General features: G+C 49.6%; 1 protein-coding gene across 4 annotated transcripts in view; it reads left to right on the plus strand.

The window, feature by feature from the left end:
* ALS2CL (ALS2 C-terminal like) overlaps positions 1-26197 on the plus strand; it is a 57554-nt gene that overhangs the window by 25748 nt on the left and 5609 nt on the right. For 2 of the 4 annotated variants that reach the window (XM_065582545.1, XM_065582543.1), the window contains exons 6-22: positions 43-171; positions 1502-1621; positions 2938-3014; positions 5476-5545; positions 6026-6222; positions 9169-9234; positions 10692-10790; positions 13317-13475; positions 15406-15517; positions 16914-16991; positions 18446-18573; positions 20156-20329; positions 20928-21021; positions 21810-21967; positions 24027-24095; positions 25004-25177; positions 25826-25868. In XM_065582545.1, the coding sequence (XP_065438617.1) occupies positions 43-171; positions 1502-1621; positions 2938-3014; positions 5476-5545; positions 6026-6222; positions 9169-9234; positions 10692-10790; positions 13317-13475; positions 15406-15517; positions 16914-16991; positions 18446-18573; positions 20156-20329; positions 20928-21021; positions 21810-21967; positions 24027-24095; positions 25004-25177; positions 25826-25868 (1947 nt within the window). The remainder of the gene's footprint in view (positions 1-42; positions 172-1501; positions 1622-2937; positions 3015-5475; positions 5546-6025; positions 6223-9168; positions 9235-10691; positions 10791-13316; positions 13476-15405; positions 15518-16913; positions 16992-18445; positions 18574-20155; positions 20330-20927; positions 21022-21809; positions 21968-24026; positions 24096-25003; positions 25178-25825; positions 25869-26197) is intronic. The other 2 variants (XM_065582547.1, XM_065582546.1) reach the window with 1 other exon arrangement.

A 26197-nucleotide genomic window follows, 5' to 3' on the forward strand; every position in this document is an offset into this window, starting at 1 on the left:
TGTAGCTGAAACATTCCTAACGGCACATTCTCCTGTTGACAGAGCCCTGACCGAGAGCTCGTCACCAGTGCGGCCAAGCAATATGCCAAGCTGCAGTCTTTCATCAGCCAAGTCCTGGATGAAGCCTGCCTGACCAAAGCCCTGTGGAAGTCCTTGGGACACAAACTCACGGTGAGTCAGAAACAGCATCTCGGTGGCCCTCCAGTCTGCCTTCCTTCATGGTCATGCTGATGGCCCAGGACAAGAGATTCCAGCACATGCATTGTACTAGGAACTAGACAGGCCCTCATGAAGGGAGTCCTTTATTGCATCCACTTTACCAAAGGACTGGCCATTCCAATCCCTCCCCCGTGGTTCTGGAGAGCCATACAGCGGGCCCCGGGTCTTGTATTCTCAGGTTAGGTTCCATAACGGGTTCATTCACGGAAGCTGTTCAACATCCCCTTCACCAAAGAAGGGTGACCCCCAAAATATTCAGGGGTCAAAGTGTGGCTTAATTGACTAGCCAAATCTCTGAGCCCCCCTCCAATGCTACAAAACCCCCATTCCTGCCTCAGACCTCCACACAACTGCCCCAATCAGATCCCCAAACATTCCCTTTTCAGTCTGTACAAATCCCCACTGCCCTCCCGTCCTAGGAGGCCTGTGTTCTGACTGTCTGGGGGGGCCCTGCGACCTCTGAGCAGGGGCCCTGCTGCCTGCTATTCCTTCGGCATCCTTTCTCCTTAAAAGGTGCAAGTAATAGTGGCCAAGCTCCTGCCGGTGTCTTGAAGCCTACAAAATATACGTGGCCTCCGTAATCCTCTACCTGGGGGTGACCAACCGTCCTGCTCCCCCACTCTGGGGTTTGCAGGGGTCTGTCTCCTGTTCCTTTACCTGGGAGCAGCATCGGGCTCTGACTGTAACTCCTCTTCCATGGCACTTCCAGCAAGTGCTTGTCCCCACCAGAAGTGAGAGAACATTTATCCAAACACCTCAACTGCAGTGCCTTCGTTTTTTTTTTTGTTTGTTTGTTCCAAAAGTAGGCAAGAGTTCGGCAGGCTTCCTATGTTATCTGCTTCCTTCCAGCCCTCTCTTCCTGGGGAGGCAAAGTTAGTATTGCTCCCACATTCTAGTCTTCTCTAGGGCTGTGTGACTGGTTCAGATGTGACTATAAGCTTCCTTGAACCAGGCCCCATTCAGGCATATGGAACACATGTTCTTGGAGACAAAGACAGAAGTAGACTCAATGAAGACTTACCTAGGTCTCCTGCTTCCAGGGTGCAGCCTTGGAGGTTTCCAAGGGTTCTCCATCACTGGAAACCTTGCGTGGTTGAAGCTCTAGTTTGAGGAAACTCTTCTGTTTGGCTTCTTCTGCCCCCGTAGCGCTCTAACGTTGGCAGTCAGCTAGTCTCTCTGAGGTGATCAGAGTGAGATGCCCTGTACCCATTCCTACAGGTGCTTCTCTTTGGGAGTCCATGAGCTCTTTCTCCATCACGTACTTTCTTGGTTCCCTTGGCAGGAGTGGCTCTGTGTTCCTGAGCGCAGGCTGCTGGAAGACAGCAAAAACCTTCCGGTCTTCGCCAGCGTGGGCCGAACCAACCGGGTTCTGCTCTTTGATGACATCCTAGTGCTGATTCAGGTGAGTCGGTCCTGGGAGGAGGATAAAGCGCTAACATAGTCGTCGTGAAAGGCTCAGTACTGCTGAAAGTGACGCCACTTCGGTTCAAATACCATAGTGGAGCCTGGCTGGGGTTTGAAATGCTGCAGCTCAGATCCATGTATGTTTTGACTTTCAATGGAGATGAAGAGAAGAGAGCTGGGTAGGGAGGGAGAAGAAGAGCCCTAGCATAATTTTCTTTCCTAGTACCACCTGTGCAATCGTAACATCCATGCTACTTAATGTCCATGGTTGGAAGTGTACTTAGAGGGCCGGCGCTTCCATTTAGGCGATCTAGGCGGTCGCCTAGGGCACCAGGATTTGGGGGGGGGGGGCGGCATTTTGCCGTCCTCGGCGACAATTCGGCGGCGGGGGGTCCTTCCGCGCTCCGGGTCTTCGGCGGCAATTCTGCAGCGGGGCCTTCACTCACTCCGGGACCCGCCGCTGAAGTGCCCCGAAGACCGGGAGCGCGGAAGGACCCCCGCCGCAGAATTGCCGACGACGATCGGGAGCGCGGAAGGACCCCCGCCTAGGGCGCCAAAAACCCTGGCGCCGCTCCTGGTACTTAGTTCTTTTTTTTCCGTGAGAGAGAGAGTTCCTTGAACTGATGAGATTAGTCTAAAGCCTCAATCTGCCAATACTTACGCACGTGGTTACGTGCTTGCGGGACTGAATGCAAAGTCTTTGGAAAATTTTAAGTAATAAAGCATGGAACAGAGTTTGAGCCAGAACTACCGCGCCTTTCAAACGCATTTCCTTTCTCTGCTTCCCCTGCTGCTACCCCTACCCCACATCCGTGCCTGGAGCAACGTGAGGTCCGCTTGGAATCTTATTGAGATGGGCCGCACGGGATGCATGCACTGCTGTCAAATGCTACTACAGCTGTGTGGATAACGGGATTTTTGGGTTGCTGGCAATTCTGGAATGGAAAAAATATGGGGCTGAGTGAAACCTTTTGTTTGAATTTTGAGCAATTTAAGGGATTTTGAATTCTTAAAATGTGAAGGAAATGTCAAAACGGTCCACTTAAAACTGGGAAATCAAAACATTTCGGTTTAGAAAGTGCCAAAACAAAACATTTAGACTTTTGGAATCTTTTTGTTTTGACACAAATAACTTGGTGACACTGACACGAATTCTCAAAGTTTTGGAGTTACCAAATCTGCCTTGCTTCCCTCCCCTCCCCAATTCAGCCAAAAAATGCCATCCAGCTCTACACGCGAAAGTCTGTTCCCTCGATCACCTGGGTATGTAATATCCACTCTTCTCAAACTGCACAACTTTGTCTGCTTCTTTAGGGGAACAACTGCCAGAGTTTTGATCTGAAGCTTGTGTGGGTGGATGGATCCGGCAGTGAAAAGCCAGCCCCAGAGAAGTAAGTGAAATACTTGCGCTTTGAAAACCGCCACATATTTCAAATCATTCACTTTGGGACCAGTCTCCTTCCCCTTACTGGTGGTAGGGTGACCAGATCACAAGAGTGAAATATCAGGACACATTGGGGGGGGGGGAGGAGGGGAAAGACAGACACAGGTGCACAGCCCCGACCGGAGCCAGAGGCGCACTGATCCGTCTGGCCCTATGCTACTAGCGTGTCCCTTCCTGCTGGGGGTGGGCCCGTGCTGCGCCACACGGCTCCCCGCCCAGTGCCCCCTGGATCCACTGTGCCCAGAGCCCCCCTACAAATGCACAGTACTGTGCACACCCACCCCGCCCAGTGCCCCCCTGCCCACAGCCCCACCACGGCTGCCCAGCACCCCACACAGAACCCCCCACTCGCTAGTTTCCCAATACAGACAGATTTTCTCTCCCTCCCAGTGCCCTTCCCCACAGCCCCACCACCACAACTATACAATGCCCCACAGCGATCCGCACTGCCCAGTGCCCTGACACACAGTTCTCCCCCATCTCCCAGCACCCCCCAACAGGCCCCCATTGTCTAGCACCCCAAAACACACACACCTCCCTCACAGCCCAGCACCCCCCCACACACGCACACCTCCCAGACACTCACTCCATCACACCCTGCCCCCTTCCCTGGCCACACTCATCAGCCCTGCTGGGAGGTCTCTGGCTCCTAGGGTGAGAGCGGCAAGGGAGGTCTCCAGACTCTCCATGTGCTGCGCCCACCACAAGCGGTAGCCCCGTCGCTCCCATTGGCTAGGAAAAGTGCCAATGGGAGCTGCCGGAGTCGCGGAGCGGGGCTTGCAGGCGCTGGCAGCACACAGAGCCTCCCCCCGCCCCCCTTCCAAGAGCCAGAGGGACCTGCCAGGGGGTGAAGTGGGGAGTCCAGGCGGTGATCACCTGGGGCGGCTCCTGTCCTGGGAAGCATCTGGCAGGCTGGTTCCTAGGGTCGTAGGTCGGGTCGGGTGTGGGGGGGCAGAGGGCTCTCTGCCCGCTCCCAATGCCTGCAAGCCCCGCCCCTATGTGGTGCTCCTGCCGGTGGGCGGGCATCGGGAGCTGCCCCAGAAGTGGTGAGCGGCGGTGACACGGCTGCGGTCTCGACGGTCCCCAATATTGGGACAAAAGGCGTCCCAACTGATGTAAGATCAGGACGTGGGACAAGTCCCCTAAAATCAGGACTGTCCCGATAATATCGGGACATCTGGTCACCCTAACTGGTGGCTGCATGAGCAGGAGCTAGCTATGGGCTATTCATGATCCTATCTTAGACCCGTTCTCAGGAAGTTCAGATGTGTACTGCTGGTTTTACTGATTAGTTTGAGAATGCTCAATAATAAAATGTCTTAGTGACCGTTTAAGGAGTTCAATCTCCTTAGTTTCTCAAAAGACAAAACTTGGATATAGGATGTAAGTACCGTCCTGGGGAGAAAATACCAGGCATTAAAGGGCTCGTCAATGTAGTGGAGAGAGGTATAGTAGGAACTTATGGATGGAAACTGAAGCCAGACAAATTCACATTTAAAAACAAGGAATGAACTTCTAACTGTGAGGGTGATTTAACCACTGGAACACGCTACCAAGGGAAGTGATGGATTCTCCATCTCTTGATGTCTTTGGACCAAGACCGGTGGCTTTTTTGGAAGAGATGTTTGAGCCAAACCTAAGTGGGCTCAATCCAGGGGTTAGCGGCTGGAGCTCTCTGGCCAGTGTTATTCAGGAGGTCAGACTAGACAGTCATAATGGTCCCTTCTGGTCTTAAAAATCTTTGAATCCAAGTGGCAATTACTTGGCTGCTGGGTCAGTCTCTGGAATATGTTCATAGAGGTGAAGGCCAGAAGTGCCTGTCAGATCATCCTCTGACCTCCTGTCTGTCACAGGCCACCAACGCATCCAGCATCCCCACACCAAACCCAACAACCCAAGTCTTGTAGGCCACAGGAGACTGGACTGTCATGTGCCAATGGTATAGAATAGGAGGGACCCACACGCTGCAGAGAGAGGCAGGAGACCCCGCCAAGATCACTGCCAAACTGACCTGGGGGACTACTCCTTCCCACCCCATGCATGGCGTTCAGTTACTCCCTGAGGATGTGAACAAGAACCAGCCAGCCAAGCACTGGAGAGAGACTGCTCAGTGCCACACCAGAGCCCTGGCCCACCCTGCCCAGTGTCCCATCTTCAGCTGTGGCCGTCCCTGATGATTCAGAGGAAGGAGTTAAACCGCCCAGTATACATTGTGGGGAGGAAGAGGGGGAAATCCCTTCCTGACCCCTGCAGGTGGCTGGCTGATGCCCAGAACCATGAGTTTTTAGGCACATAAACCAGAAGTTGAGTACGAAGTAGTCAGGAAAGGGCAGTAAAGTCTTGCTGTGGACTGCTGTAGAGAGAGCTCTCGCCTTTCCCCACCTCCCTAATATTGCCTTTCTGCTTAGCAGGCATACGATCCATATCGTCACACCAGAAGAAGTGTTTTTCCTCTCGGCCAAAGAGCCATGCATGAAGGTGAGTTGAAGTGACAGCAGTGTTCTGTAGATTCATTGTGTGCAATACCAGGGCCGTCCTGGCTGTTGGAATAAGGAGAAGACATAAAAGCTTTAAATGCTAAAAACAGCACTTGTGTTTTGATGCAAAACACTCAGATGCCACCTTTTGTTCATAGGCTGATGGTTGGGATGTCCAGTCCTTGCTCACGTCCTGATTAGAAGTATAAGGTGGCCGTGTATCTGCCTAAATCCAGATTGGGAAGCTCCACTGTGGTTACTGGATGTTGTGCTAAAAGGCCTTCAACTTGAAACCTGAGCTCCCAGATGAGTAAATGGCAGGAATTTCCTAGTGTGGGAGCAGTGATCCAACATGATTACATGGGGGTGGGTAGATAAATGAGTAATATTGGACCCTGCTGGTGGCTGTCTGCCTGTTTCCCTGGAACGTAGCTTGTTCCCACCTCCTGCCTGAATCCTCTGGTCCCTTTGTTGCCCCCAGGCAGTCTGGCAGTGGAAGCTGAACCAAGCCGTGCGCCAGGCGCTGAATGGGAAGAGAGATTTCCCCTTGTGGGGCGAGGCCAGGGAGGGAAGCGAGCCTCCTGTCCATCGCTGTTTCAAGTACGTGTTCCGAGCAGAGGGCAGATTCAAGAACGCCGCGTACGAAGGTGAATGGTACTGGGGGAAACCACATGGCAAGTAAGGACCTCCGCTTGTGTTTCCAATTCTGTGTGTAAACTTTGAGGCCACCTATCGCTCTCATGCAGTGGGACCAGGCAGGCAATGTATCCGCTTCCCTCTGTCTGGCTTTGCCAGAGTCGTTCCTGTCATGTGATCCTTCCTGGGCCTCTTCACTAGGTACTACTACTAGTACTGGCTTGTGCTGTAAACGGCCGGGTCCTAAGCTAGGGATGTAGCTAAGGGCTGTTGAAAGCATCACATGGAGTTGCACTTGAACATGGTCATGGCTATAAAGACACCTGTCTGACAGAGCCTTGAATGCTCACCAGACCTGAACTCTACCAGCAAACAAGTCCTCTGGGTAACAAGAAAATACTCTACGTGCCGGCTGGACCTGGCCCACCCTGGCCGAGTGGGTGAGTAGAATCACCCACGGCTAGTAATGTCCTCTCCACTCATAAGCCCTTTTTGTTACGAGCCCCAAACACTGCCCCGGTTTTGTGTCTACACATCGTAGGTATGACCCTTCTAGCAGTTCATAGATTCCCAGGCCAGAAGGGACCATTGTCGGACTGCATGATGACACAAGCTGTGAAACTTGCACCGGAAAACGGGGACTGTGTTGCCATTGATCGTAGAATGGGGTGGACTAAGTGAGGTGCTGGGAGATTCTCTGGTAAAATGGCCACCTGGGTATTACTCAATCATCCCTGATGGAGAACTTATCCCTGGGTTCATGAGTCCCTTTTGGAAGAGCAAATGCTTTTCCCTTGGATTGCACCAAATGGGAGATGTGTGTTAGTAGCACCCACAGCTCCTAAATGAGAGCAGGACCCCAGTGTGCTACTTACACATGGTAAAACACTGCTCCTTCCCCAGAGCGCTTTCCGTCTAGCCAGATGAGACACAGGGTGGGAGGAAGGGAAGTATTATCCCCGGGTTACCGAGGAGTCACTTTGGTACAGACACTGAGGGTATGTTTACATTGCAATTTTAAAACCCGTGGCTGGTCCATGCCAGCTGACTCTGGCAAAGGGCTTGTTTAATTGCAGTGTAGGGGTTCAGGATGGAGCCCGGGCTCTAGGACCCTCCCATCTAGCAAGGGGCTGGAACCCAGAATCCCTGTCTGTCTTCATCTGTTGTTTTTATACTTGGATTGTCAGTTCTTTGGGGCAGGGGCTGTCTTTGTTTGTATAGCACCTAGCACACTGGGGGTCCTGGTTCATGACTGGGACCCTAGGAGCTGTACAGCCTCAAAGCACTTTACAAAGGAGGTCAGTACCATTACCCCCATTTTACAGATGGGAAAACTGAGGCACATGGCAGTGAAGTGACTTGCCCAAGGTCAATCTACAGGCCAGTAGCAGAGCCAGGAATAGAACCCAGCTCTCCTGTGTCCCAGTCCTGGGCTCAGTAGTAATCTACTGTGGGCAGTTAATTTATAGGGCAGAAAAATCTCAAAGGGTTTTGCTTTGTGGGTCTGTTGGGATTGGGTATGTTGGCCAGACACCAAAGTCTTGTGAACCACTTGTAAGGGGAATGTGCCCTCCTGGGAGTCATGGAGTGAATCTGGCTCCATGGCCAGTACTTGGAGCTGGTTGAAACCCTTGTTTTACTTGTCCAAATTCTGATGCGAAAGATTTTGCAAAAAAACCTTTTTTTCAATATTTTGCAATGTTGGGTGGTTTTTGATCCAATTAGAGTGGACACATTTCTGAAAAAAATTCTATCTTTATAAATAAGTTGCTAAAACCTTTCTTTTCTGCCCAGTGCTAGTTATACCTTGGGAACAAAAAGTTGAAATAAGAGAATACCAGCTTTGTCACAACTGCCTCATTCTCAGGGTCAGATTCGCACCAGTCAGAAGACACAATCACTTCATTTGATTTGACCATCTCCATGACCTGAGTGTCTCTGCTTGGAATAGAACTATAAGAATTGCCAAAGCAGAACGAATCAATGGCTATGCAAAATGCCTCAATTAATATAAATCCCTCATTAGTTCCCCAATTCTGCTCCAGAGTGCACAAACTTGGCATATGTATTCACTGCACACAAAAAAGTGTGCTCTTAACTTGGGTTAAAATAGCAGTGAAGACACAGCAACTCTGCTTTAACATGGGTTAGCAGCTCAGGTTAGTCTATAGGCCAGCCTGGGATTGACCTCCGCTGCTAACCAGAGTTAAGAATCTGCCTTTTTTTTGTGTGTGTGTGCAGTGAAGACATACCTAGTATCATTATCCACGCTCATGAGCATAATCAATCACCTCTGAGGTCTAGGACAATCCCTCCATGTAATTATACTATGGGGCAGGGGTGGAGGACTTCCTGACCTTAGTTGAGGAGTGGACTATGCCTAGAAGCATGAGTATTAAAAGCTCTTGATGTTCTAGCATACTTAGGATATCTCCATTTATTTATCTCCTAGAACTGGAAGAGACCCTGAAAGGTCATCAAGTCCAGCCCCCCTGCCTTCACTAGCAGGACCAAGTACTGATTTTGCCCCAGATCCCTAAGTGGCCCCCTCAAGGATTGAACTCACAACCCTGTGTTTAGCAGGCCAACGCTCAAACCAGTGAGCTATCCCTCCGCCCCCTTAGTCCTGGTCTATACTGGGGGGAGGGTCGATCTAAGTTACGCAACTTCAGCTACCTGAATAACGTAGCTGAAGTCGACGTATTTAGATCGACTTACCGTGGTGTCTTCACCGCGGTGAGTCGACTGCTGCCGCTCCCCCATTGACTCTGCTTGCGCCTCTCGCAGCGCTGGAGTACAGGGGTCGACGGGAGAGCACTCGGGGGGGGGGGGGGTGTCGATTTATCACGTCTAGACTAGACACGATAAATCGATCCCCGCTAGATCGATCGCTGCCCGCCGATCCGGCAGGTAGTGAAGACATACCCTTAGAGAAACTGCAACTGTTCTTGATCCGCTTCGTATAATGATACTTGCTTTGAATTGCAGGGGGACGCTGAAGTGGCCTGATGGCCGGAACCATGTTGGGGATTTCAAAGAGGGCCTGGAACATGGGTAAGCCTTTATAAAGCTGGCTTCCCTCGCTTATAAACACAAGTACAGGGGGGCTGGCTGATAAAGGGTCAGCGAAAGGGGAACCCTAAAGCATGAGTTTTCTCGCCCAGTCCCTCTAGAGAAACATGGAGTTATGACCACTGCCCACCGGGCAAGTGGAACAATATTCATGCCTTGAATCCAAATCTCCGTGCAGGTGTTTTAATCCCTAGTTGTAGCTAGTAATGACTGAAGTGCCTGATACATGAGGAGCTGCTAGTCCAGGCAGAACGCAGGGCAGCAGCCTTTCCCGCCAGTCTTTGGATTTCTGAATATTGCCACGTTGTCTCGTCTGCGCAAATGCATCTGGTGGCTGGTACGCAAGAGAACAAGAGTCTGCTACAGCTGTTGAGCTCAAGCAATAGTGATTCATGCTTCGCGCAGCCAGTCCTGGGTTGAATCCCCAGTTGTTAGAGCACCCACACCCACATGGAGTGTGTTGCCTCATAGACACGTGCTACAGCTGGGGGCGGGCGTCAATCACTTTCCTCTCACACCTATGAAGGGGAGATCATCTGGGCCAAGTTCATCCCTGGGGTTAATCCATTGAAACCTAGAGAGATGGATTTGACCTGTGTGTGTAGCTCCGGGGTGGGCAAACTTTTTGGCCCAAGGGCCACATCTGGGTGGGGAAATTGGATGCAGGGCCATGAATGTAGGGCTGGGGCAAGAGGTTGGGGTGCGGGCGGGGGGTGTGGTGTGCAAGAAGGGGCTCAGGGCTGGGGGCAGGAGGGGTGCAGGAGGGGTGCGGCAGGGGGTTGGGGGTTCAGGGCAGGGGGTTGGGGTGCAGGCAGGGTGCAGCAGGGGGCTCAGGGCAGGGGTTTGGGGTGTAGGAGGAGGTTGGGGTGTGGGCTCCGGCCTGGCGCCGCTTACCTCGAGCGGCTCCGGGGTGGCAGTAGCATGCAGTGGGGCTAAGGCAGGCTCCCTGTCTGCTCTGGCCCCACGCCGCTCCCAGAAGCGACCCAGCATGTCCGGGAGTGGCTCCTGGGGGTGGGGTGGGGCAGGCGGCTCAGCTGCACGCTGCCCTTGCCTGCGGGTACCACCCCCAAAGCTCCCATTGGCCACGGTTTCCTGTTCCCAGCCAATGGGAGCTGTGGGGGGTGGTGCCTGCAGGCGAGGGCAGTGTATGGAGCCCTCTGCCCCTTCTCCCCCAGGGGTTGCAGGGACGTGGTGCCAGCCGCTTCCGGGAGCGGGGCAGGGCCAGGGCAGGCAAGGAGCCTGCCTTAGCCCTGCAGCACCACAGGGCTGGCAATCCCGCAGCCCAGATTGAAAGCCCTGACGGGCCGGATCGGGGCCGTAGTTTTCCCTCCCTTGGTGTAGATGGTTTCGGAGTGACACCTGTTTAAAATTCTTCTGCTGTAGCTGTTCTTCCCCCTCTCGCCCTGCCCTTATGCTGAAGTCTCCTGTCTGCCCTCTAGGTTTGGAATCTGCCTTGTCCCGCTCATCTCCGAAGACAGGTACGACTGCTACAAATGCCACTGGTGTGAAGGCAAAATGCGAGGCTATGGAATCTGTGAGTAAGTAATGCTCAGAGCACGACCTCCGGGGAGCGCAGTTTCCTAGCTGCTTGGCGGGTGGCTGCTCACCTCTCGGCCACAGAGGACGAACCACAGGGCAGGGCAGGCCACAGAAGGAATCTGCTGTTCCTGCTGCCCCGAAGCCCGGCTCCGTGCTGCCTTGTTCTGCAGCAGCACGGGGCTGGAGGGGCAGGGTGGAGCGGCTGATTGATTCCCGGGCCTAAAATCTCCTGCATCTAGGAGTATCACAGGGCCCTGGTCCGGTTTCTCGGCCTGTGGGCCTTAATATAGGTAGCAGCAGCCATGGGATACTGCAGCCTCTCTGCACCGTGGCAGGACTAGCATTTTGGGGTCAGTCAGATACTTTCTAGAACAATCTTGGTGTCTCGTCCTCTGTTTAGCCTGTGCCGTGCTGCCTAACTTAGGCTGTGTGTGCATCGCTCCTTGATGATCTTAATGATGCACACAGCTTTCTCCTGTCTTTTTTGCCTGGTGTGCTGGGTGGGCTAAATGTGCACCTGCACCTTCGGCGGGCAGGGCTGGAATTGTTCTCCTAGACTGCTAAAGCAAACAGGGCAGTTGGCCTAGCAGTGTTCTCTTGGATTTGGTTTCCGGGAGGACTCCTGGACCCGAAGTCCTGTCAAGTTAAACACTGGAATAGAGGGTAACATGAGTTCTGACTGGGTTTCCAGGAACTCTTTCCCATTGAGGGGCGTTAGGTTCATGTCGCCCTTTTCCTGTTCCGCTATGTGGTTTGCTGTCCCTGAACTATAGGGGAGCTGGGTGGAACCCAGACTGAAAAGAGCTATGTAAGGGAAACACCCATATTCTGCATCGTAACGCCCCGTCATCCTTGTTCAGCAAACACAGGACTCCAAAACAGAGGCCTTCTCAACTGGAGTGTATTTGTACATAACCCTCTAACTTCCAGCCCAGGTTGACTGATGGGGACAGGGGCTGTCTTCTCTTGTTTGTACAGCACCTCGCACAGCGGAACCCTGATCCTTGCTGTGGACCTGTTGGTGCTTCTGTAATACCAACTTGGCTAGTCCAATCCTGATATAGTTAACTTTATAAATACCCACCAACGCCTCTGTCGTCTCCACTCTAGCCAACCTTGCTCTGACCCTCTCAAATTGGTAGCAGTCGAGAATACAACTTGGGTCTCTGGAGTGGGAGTCAGACCTACCGTGCAACTCTGCTGTGTTTCCTGTGATGACTTCTAGTTACGCAGGCTGAATTGGGCTATCAAATCATGCTTTAGAATGCAAGATGTTTCCAGGAGTCAACAAGCAGTGTCTCCATGTGGAACACTGCTCAGTTGGCCAAATGCATTCTGGGTTTGCCAGCATCTAAAGCAGCAAGTACTTGCGCCTTCTGGAGAAAGGGTAGTTGATGGAGTGAGCGAAAATGGCAAATACTATGATAGGATCTTTTAATGCTGACTTTTAATGTCTAGGTTCATAATGTTCTGCAGAATATACCTGCATTGTTGACTGGACTGAGACATATAGCAATAGTTCTCTAGCTATGTTAAAAGTTTAATCGTTTTACATTACAAATAGGCCATATGAGGGGAACTCAGCTATACTACTTGCGTAGTGTGTCTCGTGTTGGGAGCATAACATCATCTAACCTTCACAGTAGCCCTGTAACTCTCCACACTGTTTTCTTTCTAGAGGCAGAGGGAGATGCATTGGCATGTATAAGAATTAGGACTAGGGGCTGGCTTATTCCCAGGCCTATGCTCTCTGAAGCCTGGGTGGCTAGTGGGTTTAGAAACAAAACATAAGAGACTCTATACTAGCTCCAATCCAGCTGAGGATGAGAGTGACCCAGTCGTGTTACCATCTGCCTAGTTGGCTGAGAGCCTGAGTGAAACCAGGTGGGTTTCAATCCCAGGGCTGGTCTACACTCGGGGCTGGGGGATTGATCTAAGATACGCAACTTCAGCTACGAGAATAGCATAGCTGAAGTCAACGTATCTTAGATCGACTTACCTCGCATCCTCACGGCGTGGGGTCCATGGCCGCGGCTCTCCCATCGACTCCGCTTCCGCCTCTCGCCCTGGTGGAGTTCCGGAGTCGACGGGGAGTGCGTTCGGAGATCGATTATCGTGTCTAGACGAGACGCGATAAATCAATCCCTGATAGATCGATTACTACCCGCCGATCCGGCGGGTAGTGAAGACGTACCCCGAGTTCCTAGTGAACAGGTGTCAGTATGACACTCTAGTACCCTTATTGGCAGTCTCCATTGAGAGGTTAAGGACTGGACTACCCCCCTTAGAGGAGCGTCCAAGTTCAAGGCTTAGATTTGGGGTTCCAGTTGTCTAGGCCCATCTACGCTTGTCGCTGTAAGTGGTGTCTCGTAGGGCAGGCTTGATGCATGCTGTTAGGGAAGCTTGCACCAGTGTTACTCTGCTGCCAGGAAACTGAAGTCCTCTAGGACTAAGCAAGGGCAACCGCAAGAGAAATAGGTAGTGTCTGCTGGTCTAAAAGATGATGCTGTCCATTCTCTCTCTAGGTATGGAAATGAGATGGTTTACAAAGGATACTTTAACGATAATCTGCGTCAAGGATTTGGCATCCTGGAAAACCCTTCAGCGGAGCAGCCATTTAAGTACACAGGGCAGTGGGATAATGACAAGAAGAATGGATATGGAGTCTGGGATGACAAGGACAGGTAATGTTATGGAAGGGAGCTCTGCAAATGTTCACAACACCTGGGTTTTCAGCATTCCTTGGTCTGAAGCATATTCGACTTGAACTTGAGATGGACAAAGTTTATGCTAAGTTTGAGTTGTGCTGAGGGATGGAAATTCTGTTTCACAAAGGATTTTAAAATTGGGTTTCATTCCAATTTAGAACAAACCCCCAACACTTTGAAATTCTCCATGCAAGAAACATTTTAGAAAACCCTAATTTTGGGTCGACTGAAACACTTCCTTTTGATTTCAACCTTATTTCTGTTTGAAAACGGAAGTTTTCCAAACCCATTTTTTTTCAAAGCAAAAAATTGAAACCCTTCATTTGAAAATCCTGAATTGGGATGTGGAGATGGTTGGAACTCTTTCTAGCTGTTCTCCAAAATGAAAATTGACACAAGTTTGCAAGGTGACCTAGATTTTGATGGAACTGCACTTTCCAACAGATAAAAGGTTCCATCAAAGTTCAGTCTCTAACGGTAACACCTGAGATGACCTGATATGGATGTGGGTGTGCTGACCCATCTGACTGGCATCATTACATTGTTCCAAGGCAGAATATCAAGTTTAGAACCATGAGTGCCCCTTGCAGCAAAATCCCTTGCAGCAATAGCAGTCTGAGTTGCAATGACGTCAGGACCCCTAATGTTCTGCTAGTTGTGTGCAGGATGGCTGTAGAAAGAGTGGGATGGGTGGCGGCCCCTTGCGTGCATGACTCTTCCGGCAAATGGAAATGTATATCTGCTTTGTGGCTGGATGGCTGTTAAGTACGTTACTGATGTAGGGTCAAAGAACATTGAAAAGAAACCTTGTTAAATCAAGAGTACGTGGCTTGAACTTGAAGCTTTGATCAACAAAAGATCTCCCTGGCTTTCCAAAGGCTTCCTGTACAATCACTGACCTGCTGACAAGGGTTTATGGAGGAAATCTGTAGCATGTCGCCAAGATGGGAGGACTTACCATGTGTGGACAGCTCTAGCTTGCTGGTCTATGTCCTGTCCCTCAGTCCACTATGGGCTTGTAAGCAGGTGTTCTCTGGGGACACTCGGATCTAGTCTTTGGGGGAAGGTGTTCAGGGGGTTTGACTATGCCACGATCATGGTCCAATCAACACTTCCTCCAGGTTAAGGTTGGTCCCTGCTGCCTTCCTACCAAGGCGTAAGACTTAGAGACGCCTCATTGAGAGCAGATCATCCTCTCTGGGTACCAGAGCTTTCTGGAAGATTCTACCTTGTCTCTGGGCTGGGTGCGGTTAACCGGGAGGGAATATCAAAATTCTTACCAATGCCTTTGACCCATAGATAACCCTTCCTTTTGCCACAGTCTGCACAGAACTATGTGACAGCTGGGGAGAAGCCTGGAAGACAAACAACTCCATTGGCTGCATCGCAGAAAATATATGCCCTAGTGGACGTTCAGGCCTTATCTATGCTAGAATTTTAGGCGTGCTTTTCTGCTGTCAAGTAGAGGCTTGAAACAGGGGAAAGCACCACCAGAGTAAATAATATGGGATGTAGGGAGGAGGCTTTCACCTGTGCAGCTACACTGATGGGTGATATCTGGGCTAACATCAACGGGGGGGCGGGGAAAAGGTCTGACATGTATGAGATGCAGAGACCTGACCGGTGGCACCACTCTGGATAGCGGGTCATCAGAACCACCCAGCCTTTCCCAACTTACAAAATCTATCTCTAACTCACACACTTAAACACCCGTCCAAAGTGAATGTTCAAACAATCCCTGACGTCTTTCAGAAGCTGCCCACAGCATGAGGATCAAACTCACCCCAGCTGTAAGCAAGCACCTTCTTTCACCTGCTGTGAAGCTGGCTTATTGTCTTAGTTCTCAATGGCCTTGTGCAAAGTTCTCCAGTGATGGTGTATGAGGGCCTCCTATCTTGTGTTCCAGAGGGGAGAGGTACATTGGGATATGGCAAGATGACCACAGGCATGGACAAGGCATTGTGGTGACCCAGTCAGGCGTGTGCTACCAAAGAAAGTTTCATGTGGATAAAATGGTGGTGAGTAAATAACTTTTCCTGTGGATACTTTAGCCAATAGACCACGGAATCCCTTATCAAGGGTATGAGGAAAAGATGAGAACACACTTTTTTATTAAAGTAAGAATCTTTCAGGTGTGTAGGAGGCAACATACATATATGTATTATGGCAGTCCCTGTGTTAGGAGACCCCACCATGAAACTGGGCCCCATTATTCTAAGTGCTGTACAGGCTTGTAACAACCTGTAAACTCCTCAGGGTGCAGGCAAAGTAACCATTAACACGTGGAAGCTGTTGCCACAAGGTTGTCTGTAGAGGCCAAGCATTTAGTAATACTAATAAAAGGATTATCCACTTGTATAGATAATGAGAACCCAGTGTCACTAGCAAATGACTAGAGAGGGACAGAAAAAAGAACTGTCTTAACATATAGCAATTTAATCCTGAGTCAGTACAAAGTCAAAAACGTGACCCTTTTTCCTGAGAACTGAAAGGGAATTTGTTCCTGGATGCCAACCTGGAAGATGCTAGAAAGTGAAATTGACAAGACCTATTAGATGGGCACCTCACTTTTCTCTCAGAAACATTTAATTTTGCAAACAGAGTATTTTCCACAGGGAAATCCTTCTGCTGGCAGATTCCCAACCAACTCTAAAAACGACCTCTTGTGTACACGTCCGTCCTTCCTTCCTTTCGGTTTCAGGGCCTAAACAAACAGTGACGGAAGTCATGAAGCAACTTCCCCATGGGCACAGTATTCTGTGTTTGGCCACTCCAGAGTTTCTTGTTGCTTCCTCCGAAGCATGCACTGCTGTAACCTTTGGATTTCGTAGATGCCGACACCAGCCTTTAATGGGTATGGGGATATGTAGTGGAGTCATACGTGTTACGTTACTGGCCATGGTCAGAGAAGGGCTACTGAACTAGGACTACTGGCTTGATCTGTGTGGTAATTCCTTGGTTCCTATTGTACCACTGGCCACTTAAGTCAGATGCTTGGGATAGGAAATCAGTCTCTAACCAGTATTCCTGTATGAAGGATAGCTCAGTGGTTTGAGCATTGGCCTGCTAAACCCAGGGTTGTGAGTTCAATCCTTGAGGGGGCCATTTAGGGATTTGGGGCAAAAATCTGTCTGGGGATTGATCCTGCCTTGAGCAGGGGGTTGGACTAGATGTCCTGAGGTCCCCGACATTCTGTGATTACACCCACTTCCTTGCGAAAAAAAACTCCTTTCCCACCTAGTGCCTGATAGCTTATGTTAATACACGATCTTCCTCCCCACTATAACGTGCCATACACACTGCACCCCACAAATGGCATATGTCAGTGTGCCCATGTGTTGGACAAAATGCAATAACTTAACAGAAGCCAATGTGTCTCATTCCCCACTCAATGTCTGTTCTTTTATCGCCTAGGGTTCTGGGATTCTCCTCTTAGAAAATGACTCTGTTTATGAAGGCAACTTCACAAGAGATCTGACATTTGTTGGAAAGGTGAGCTACTTGCCTACCCTGCTGTGTTACTGCTAACTTTCAAGAAAGCTGGCACGCCTGTCCATCAACGTTCATACCTTTTTTCCTATTAGTTACAGCTCCTTTTATCACACTAGAAACTTTACAACAAAGGGTTAGCATGGTCCCATGTTTTCTGTGATTCTGCAGCTGCAGAATCAGATGCAACCTTTGTTTTTTAAGTTTCTAACCCTCATGGTGGCTTAGAGAACCCCACAAACTGGAACAGTGCAAACACAATGCTTTGGAACCGGCATCTGCACTAGCCTACAACAATAGCTCAGAGGTGTGAGCAGCCCCATTTGTTTCAACTGCTTCACTTTGAAACATGAAGATGACCATTTAAATCAACACGTTAAAGCATTTCACTGATGAGCATGAACAAATATACAGCTAAGGCGCTTCTCCATAATCCTCCAGCTTGTTACAAAAATCCGTGCCAGGTCACACGAGGAATGTGAGGGTAGTATCACCGTGACTTTAATATAGTGACTTACAATCCATGTCGTGGTGCTCAATAACGCATGCTAAGCATGGATCTTTGTCTCCTTCTAGTGGCTAGTCCACAAGAGGTTGACGGGTCTGCCACATCTTACAGCTAGCGTACTAGGGTTGAGTATCAGAGGGGTAGCCGTGTTGAGTTTGCCTAAGTCCAACTAAAGCACTTAGACACAACTACCACTGAAATTAATGTTGGGTTTGAAAAGGTCCTTACTTGGGATCAAGCAGGCCTTGATCCCTGGTTCACATCCTAAGAAGGGCTGGCTCTACTGAATTACTTAGTTGCTGAGCTCATTAAACCTCCTAGCCTGAATCAAGCTACCACAGAATTTCCCATCTGCCACCCCAGAGTGCTGCAGAATCCAGAGACCTTGTCTCACAGAACAGCGCTTACCTGGGTACTAAAAAGCACTCAAAAGGGATCCATTCTTGCAAGCTTTCCAGGCGCACATTTTCCTGTGCTCACCTCACTACACCAATGATGCCAAGCCCGCTGGTGCCTTAAGGAACAGGGGAGAAACTAAACCAGAATTAGACTTCCAGATTGTATATTCACTGTATCTTGGCGATTTGAGCCATCTCTCTAGGTTTAGGCCAGGAACTTCAGGGCAATGACTAATACCTAGTCCTACTTGTCGTATTGGACCCATGCATTTCTAGCTGGATGTCCATATCCAGAGTCCTATCAGTATGGGCCGTGTCACTCGAGTCAAATGGACTTCTGTCTCTTGGCTCCTGGGATCTCCTGTCTTCGTGACGTTCTCTGGCATTGGGAGTGCTTTCAATGTATAGCCCTTCTAGTGGAAATAACCTTCTTAGACTTCCTTTTAGGGATCGTTCCTGCTTGTGGGCTTCACGAGAGGGGGGTTGGAACCTTATCCAACCTCCTGCCAAGCGAGAGCTCAATAGAATAACCCCATTATTTTTTGTTTCAGGGAAAGCTGACCTTTTCCAATGGCTTCACTCTGGAGGGCACCTTTAGTAACAAATCAGGCCAAGGGCTTCAGACGCAAGGAATCCTGAACACTTCCAGCGACCAGCAAGATGCCTCCATAACCAAAGTGTGAGTGGCCGTAAATAACTCTGATTTGTATTCCATTAGCACCGACTGAATCCCCACGGTGCTAGGCTCTGTACATCTAAATAAGACCGCCCTTACCCTGGAGAGTGGAGTCTAAATAAGCAAGGATGGCCAAAGGAGAAAGAGAACCCTCCCCCACTTTTACAGATGAGGCTCTGATGTGCAGATGAATGACTTTCCTAAAGCCACCTACAGAGCCTGAGGGAGATTTGATCCCAGAATTTGATCCCATCTTGAGTCCAAGCCAGTGCCTTAAGAACAAGGGCATCCTTTCCTCAAAGTCTTGAGGGTTTTTCGAGGCGCAATTTCTAGCCGTACATCCCATTAGGAAAAGCCTGCTACCTAGAAGGATTCTGAAGCACTGGAGCAGGTTGCCTGGGGAGGCTGTGGTATCTCTGTCACTGAAGGTTTTTAAGAACATGTTCAACACCTGGCAGGAATGGCCTAAGTATACTTGGTCTTGGAGTAGATGAGGTCTGGAGGGTCCCTTCCCCCCACCCCTACATTTCTATGATTCACAAAAAAGGGGGAAGGAGGTCCAATATTTGACCCACTCCCTGCCCCCTTCTTGATACTCATGCTTGCAGTGTACTGCCAGATGTGGCGGGGAGTTAGAAGGGACAGTGATCCGAGGACAGAGCGACAGCATGTGAATTGCTTAGCAGGGCATGGTTGGCTCGAATTAGGAAGCACTGTGGGTAGGCTGAAATATCTTACTGGGTGGTCAGAGCTCTATTTTCCTACGCAGCGGTCGCTCCCTGACAGGTGACCACATGAAAGCAGACGGTAATTCTGACTTGAACCCAATGGGCGGATTCCTACAGCACCTGTTGCAAGGCCCCCAGCAGCAGAGCCCTCTGTAGAAGGGTGTGAGATGCTCACAACTTCCCTCTCCACCAGGGAGACCCATATGGAGCCAACTGAGAGTGGCCGAGGCAGCTGGGTGATGCACATTGCAGCAGGGATGTTCTGGATCAGTCTCAGCCACAATGTTCCCGAGTTGACCTCTCTTGATACAACCCAGGAATTAAGGCAGCAGTTGGAATGCTGCCAGCCTTCCCCTGAGATGAATTCCTGGACATGCAGCCCAGCCACACCATTTCCTTCTCCCCAGGAGGTTTCCTCTCCACTTCTGGCTGGTTCCTCCACGCCGCAAGAGCCAATCCTGTTTCCTCTGCTTGTATAGCAGCAGCTACCAGCAGAGGTAGTTGGCCTGGCTCTGTCACCAGCTGCTTCGTGAGGCTCTTAAGCAAAGAGCCTCTGTATCTGCAGAAGCAGCTGTAAGCAAGACGGAGAGTGCACAATGTGTGCCTAGTCTACCCTAGACCACCAATAGTCCATGTGCCAAGCTTTGGGACCCCCTGGCCAAATGCATCTCATTGCCAGCAAAATAAATCAAAGTTGACCCCTGCTGAACTTTGCTCCTTGTTACATGCCCCAGTGGTGTTTGTGCTAGTGGCTGGGGCGGGAGAAACTGTGTTCACGAGATGATTAGAAGGGGCGGTCGGTGGCAATGTAGGGAGTGGTGACGGAAGCAAGGCGTAACTTCATCTTTGTTGTGCAGTCAGCTGGGTCTTGATGAGTTCCCGGTGGAGAAGAGATGGCAGGGTATCTACGACCAGTTTCTGGGATTCCTCCACTCTGGCTGCAAAGAAGAAATGGAGGAGTCCTTCACCGGGTTCCATATACAGACAAGCAAGGAGCTGCGCAAGTCTCAGGAGTACCTCTTCTGCCAAAGGTGACAACTGGCTTGTCCCGGTGCAGTGGGCTAGTGTGTTCAATTTTGGGGTTCAAGTCTTGACCTCGGGTTGTCCAGTCACTCCTGCGAGCCTGTCTACGGGTGGCATTGCCTCGCCGGGGCAGGTGTGTTCCGTCAGGCTAGAACCTGACACTTCCTCATGATTACTGTGCAGCGTATACTGTCCAACGCCGGTGTTCACCAAACACAACGGTGCTTCTCGGGGGAGAGAATTCAAGAGATTCAGCTGGTCAAGCTTCTCTTATACCCTGATTGATATGGTATTGGGAGGGATCTCCGTGTCTCATTGGCTGGTTTAAGCCCCCTAAGAATGACTTGGCCATTAAATGATGCTTCAGAGGGAGTGGGAAAGGTGGAAAAATAACTCCATATAAATGAAGTAATTTGGGGAGAGAGTCATTGAGAGAGACCATGAACACACAGGGTGGGGAGTTGACTCTCCTCTGCCTTGTGAATCTGTTCATCCTGTGCCAAGGGTAACACATGATTACACACAGCGCAAGGTAGGTGGCAGTTAGGCCCAAGGGCTGAACAACAACTCCTCCGTCACCCTTGTACTTGTTTTCCTCCCTCGCAGGGGGCCCGAGGATGTCTCTGGGAAGATGGAGGATGTCCTTGAAGAACTAGTTCAGCATCAGGAGCCAGAGTCGCTCCAGTGTTATTTACAAAAGGTACCCCTCAAAATGCACTGTGCGCCGAGGCTCTGAAGCACCCAGAAATGGGAGGCGCCCACCACACAAAAGGAACATGGTCCCTGTCCAGTAGAACACATCTTCTGTAACTCCCTCTGAAACAACCACTCTTTTTTTCTCCAGTGACTGGGGAAAACCAGGCACTCTAACCAATCCACAGCCAGTAACCCCCAGAGTTTTCTCTTCCGAGTGCTACGCGAGCTGTGGTGCTGGTGAAGAAAAGGGTTAGCTGGGCTGCCTTGGAGACTGAAGCTTCACCTCTAGCCTCCCAGCACAGGCTGTGGCAATACAAGTCTACTGTTGTGTTGGAAGGACTAGCCCCAAGGGGTAATTCAGTCTCCTCCATCCCTTGACCTCTGCTGAGAGAGCCTGACCTTACTTCCCACTGAAGGTCAATGGCAAAATGCTATTTGTATAGTCGTCGTGCCTAGAGGCACCAATTGTTACCCTTCAGTGCGAGCAGGATTGGGTCAAGAGAATAGCAGCATTTTCCAATAGGATATTGACCTAAACAATATCCTGCCTAGCCACCATAAGGCCCTGGCTAGAGGTTGAGCTGGGTGGCTCTCCATCCGCAGGGAGGCTACGTCCCTTTGGGATTTGCCCGGATATGGACCAAGGCCCACCGGCTCATCTTCCCTCGGCTGAACTGGCTCACTGGCTAATCTACGGCTTGGTTTTGAAGGCCCTCTCCTGCCAGGCGGAAGGGAGGACTCACCCTGGCAATCCATCCCTTAAATGCAGAACTTTCCTCCACTGTCTTGCAGGCTTTTAAGTCTTCCCTGCACCCACTAGGAAAGCTGTTGAAGGCCCTGACGTTCGCTTTTCAGGCTACATACTCTGGGATCGGAGCAAACAAGCACCTACTGAACATGGCCCAAGAGGAGGTCAAGTACTATGCCAAGAAAATATGGGAGCTTTACCAGTAAGTCCAGTGTGTAATTGGCTTCCATGCAATCATATGCTAGTGAGGAACACTTGCTAGATAGGCAATCTAATTCATTCTTTGGGGGGCTAGGCCCTGGATTAGTGCATCTAGTACTTCTGTGCAATCCAGTTTCTTTCCATCAGAAAGTTTACTTCAGAGGTTTATCTCTTTAGGTGTTCATGCCTATGACTCTCATCACTGTAGTACCTAGGTAAACATACTCCCTTTTACTCCATATACAATCTTAGTGACCTAGGACTTGCCAGTCTGGATCAGATGCATGGTCCATCTAGACAATTTCTTATCTCTGGCAGTGACCAGCAACAGATACTTCAGAGGAAGGGGTGAGAAATGCCATAATGGGCAGATGTGGGGTAATCTGCCCCCATGAAGTCTCATGAACTATAGCTGAAGGAAATCCTATTGTAAAAAATGACTATGGGAAAAACATAGCTCTGTCTTAATCAACCAGTCTGTTTTGTGTATTCAAGGGTGTATCTCTTCACCCTAATGCCTTCAGAAAAGCGGTTTTGTCTTTTTTTACTCCTGTGCAATTGGCAGAGCCAACACAACTTGCAGAATGGGTTGGATTCTGTTCCTCCTTGTGCATCAACAGGCTGGCTTACTAAGATCCAGTCTGTTACGGCTGTGTGAACCCACTGAAAATGGCTGCATGGCCTAACTTCATTTTCAGACCCTTTCTTACTGGTGATGGGTGAGGAGGAAGAACCCAGCTTGGCTGGCTGTGTCCAGGGCTGGCCACTCAAAAACCCTCTAACTGTAAATGGAACCGATTTGGCTGAGGAAATATTGAGACAGAAGTCCCTTGATGCCATTTTTAGTTGCCTTTCAGAATAGAGCTGCACTATTTTGCAATTGACTTGTTAGGCTCACAGGTGAATGGACGAATTGTCTAGAACAAGAAGCTTTTGGACATCTTATTCCTTGAGTCCATACACTGTCTAGGGAAACACCAGAGCTATTGCTGATCTGAGACGGGAGTGGCAGCCCTACAAATGGGATCGCTTTAGACAGCGTTAAAGTGCCTTGGAAAAGCATTAAAGTGGAATTGGAAAAGGTTCAGAAAAGGGCAACTAAAACGGTTAGGGTATGGAACAGCTTCCGTATGAGGAGAGATTAAGAGTGGGACCTTTCAGCTTGGAAAAGAGACAACTAAGGGGGTTATGATAGAGGTCTATACAATCTTGACTGGTGTGGAGAAAGTGAATAAGGGAAAGGTTATTTACTCCTTCTCGTAACAAGAACTAGGGGACACCCAATGAAGTGAATAGGCAGCAGGTTTAAAACAAACGTGAGGCAGTACGTCACACAATGCACAGTCAACCTGTGGAGCTTTTTGCCAGGGGATGATGTGAAGGCCAAAAGTATAGTGGGTTCAAAAAACTAGATCAGTTCATGGAGGTTAGGTCCATCGCTGGCTATTAGTCAAGATGGGCAGGGATGCAACACCATGTTCTGAGTGTCCTAGCCTCTGTTAGCCAGAAGCTGGGAGTGGACGACAGGGGATGGATCACTCGATGGTTGCTCTCTTCTGTTCGTTCCCTCAGAAGCACTTAGCACTGGCCACTGTCAGAAGACAGGATACTGGGCTAGATGGACCATTGGTCTGACCCAGTATCGCCATCCTTATGTTATGTTGCCTCTTCTAGAGACTTAATTCTTTCCCAGCTGGATTCCTTATGGACATTGCTAGAATGAGTTTCTGTATCACCAATGTAATACATTCCTCTGTTGTGAGCTGGCACTTAAGCCTACAGAGTATCTTCAAGTATTAAACCCTTCGCAGCAGTGGTTTCTGTGCAAAGTATGGGTGCCCCCAGTCCAGAGATCTAAAATAATTCTCTAGAACAAGTCATTCCATCTTCAATGAAGTATCCACTCATTTTGAATGCACTAAGTAAGCTGTTTGCCTCTCCTGTACTGTTACTGTTATAGCTGCCAATTTTGCAGGGGGAGAAGATCTGGCTAATGCTAACTAGTGAATGACTGAGTTACCCTTGAAAATGAGAAGCTAAATCTTCTACTTGCCTTTCAGGGGTTTACTACATCTGGCATTGGAGCAGAAAGGCCAACCGCTGGCAGAGACAGAAGATGGAGAGAAAAGGTGGCTGGGATTAATGGTCATTTGGTTATAACGCCATATCTGTTTTACCTCTTCTGAAGAAACATTAGGCATGGAGACCATCCTGTTTTCTAGCCTTTGGTTGTGGCAATAAATCCACGTAGCTGGTGCAGCCACACCTAGGGTACGTCTATACTTACCTCCGGGTCCGGCGGTAAGCAATCGATCTTCTGGGATTGATTTATCTCGTCTTGTCTACACGCGATAAATTGATCCCGGATCGATCCCGGAAGTGCTCGCTGTCGACGCCGGTACTCCTCTCGCGGAGCAGGAGTATGCGGAGTCGACGGGGGAGCCTGCCTGCCGCGTCTGGACCCATGGTAAGTTCGAACTAAGGTACTTCGACTTCAGCTATGTTCTTCACATAACTGAAGTTGCGTATCTTAGTTCGAAGTGGGGGCTTAGTGTGGACCAGGCCTTAGGGGAAAAACTGTGCTAACACATTTTCACTCATTCCCACCTTATGGACTAGACACCGTGTTAGTTCGGACATTGGATGTGAGCTCAGAAACCACTGAAGGAGAGAGAGCTCTGAAACATCAGAGGAAACAAAACCTCTCCCAACACCTAAATGAGTCACCTGGTTGAGCATTGCATTATGTGGGGTAAAAGGGATGAACGATTCCTTCCTGACCTCTGTAGACCATGTCCTGTAGCCTGAGATCTGATTACTCTGATCTTAACTACTACAAATGTTCTATCCTATATTGGTCGCAAAATTATCCAGTCGCAGCATTGGACACTAGGAAGAGGGGAGTGGGGAGAAAGATGGACACATCTTTAAGGTGTTATATGTTGAGCCTTAACTTGTATCCTGTGTGGACACAACCTTTAACAAACAGATACCAACAATCAGTAGGGCTCATCTTTTGCTTTCCTCTCTAACTCAGTGACCTGAGTGCATACAGACTGATTCTGCCTCTGATCCTGCCCTGTTTCTATCCGGAGCTCTTCATGCTGTACATGCTCTATCATGAGAAGGAAGATGACCTCTACTGCCAGGGGATTGTGGACCTGAGTTTATTTCCTGACATTAAGCTGCTAGAGGTCCTGGACGTACAGAAGTGAGTAACCCAGCACTGAACAAATTCCCAAAACAGCTGGGAGAACACACTCTGCAGAGAGAAGTTCTGATGGGGGTGGGAAGCAAGAACTCACCAATGGACCCTATGGTTCCAGTACTCCTCATTCATCCTAGTGCTTAAACTCTTCCTGGGCAGCAATGTCAATCCCTTGATGGAGTTCCTGTAATATACAGTACTTTCTTACAGGTCAGGAGTACTCTTAAAAGGCCAGGACTTTAATTTCCCATGCTGAGTTTGTTCCCTTCCTTTCTGTATGTCTCTCTTGAGCAAGAGTCTTTCCAGTTGCTTTACCAAGTGACTGGTTTACTTCAAGTTAGAAGGGTCCCACAGCAGCATATGGAGAATGGTGATTCACAATTGAAAGGAGCAACATGCTGTGGCATAAGCCTGACTCTCCACTCTGTTACAACCGGTTCTTAAAGTGGGGTTGTTCAGTTAATCCAACCGTTACTGGTTCCAGGCCAGTGCTAGAGTGGAGAATCGGAACTCATAAGTCTACGTCCATGGTGGTGATTCCACCAAGAGCAAGGGTTTGTCAGGGCGAATGGGTGAGTGAGAATTTAGACTCTAACATGGGGATGGGGTAGATCTGCACGTCATAACTGCTCGGTCTTCATCTCATTTCAGACACCTGTGGCCCCTCAAAGATCTCACCCTAACGACCAATCAGGTAAGTAGCAGTCCTGGGATAGATCCTCAGAGCAAACTGGAGTAGCTGCTCCAACTACAGTGAAAACGCTTAAACTAATGGGGCCAGGCCGAATTACATCAGGTGAAGATCTGGGCCTTTGTATTTAGATATGTGTCAAATAACACATCAGTAGCAGATCATGTACACGAGAGCATTGGATCCAATAAATGCAGGATACAGAAAAGATATGGACAATAGACTTCCAGTATTATCAATAAAACTTCTATCTTCTAAGTAGAAGGCATTTCCACTCTGTTGCAGGAGTTTCTCTATCTGTATTATGACAGTTCATAGACACTCCAGTGCTA

This window comes from Chrysemys picta, chromosome 2 (assembly GCF_011386835.1).
Source record: "Chrysemys picta bellii isolate R12L10 chromosome 2, ASM1138683v2, whole genome shotgun sequence".
NCBI lineage: Eukaryota > Metazoa > Chordata > Testudines > Emydidae > Chrysemys > Chrysemys picta.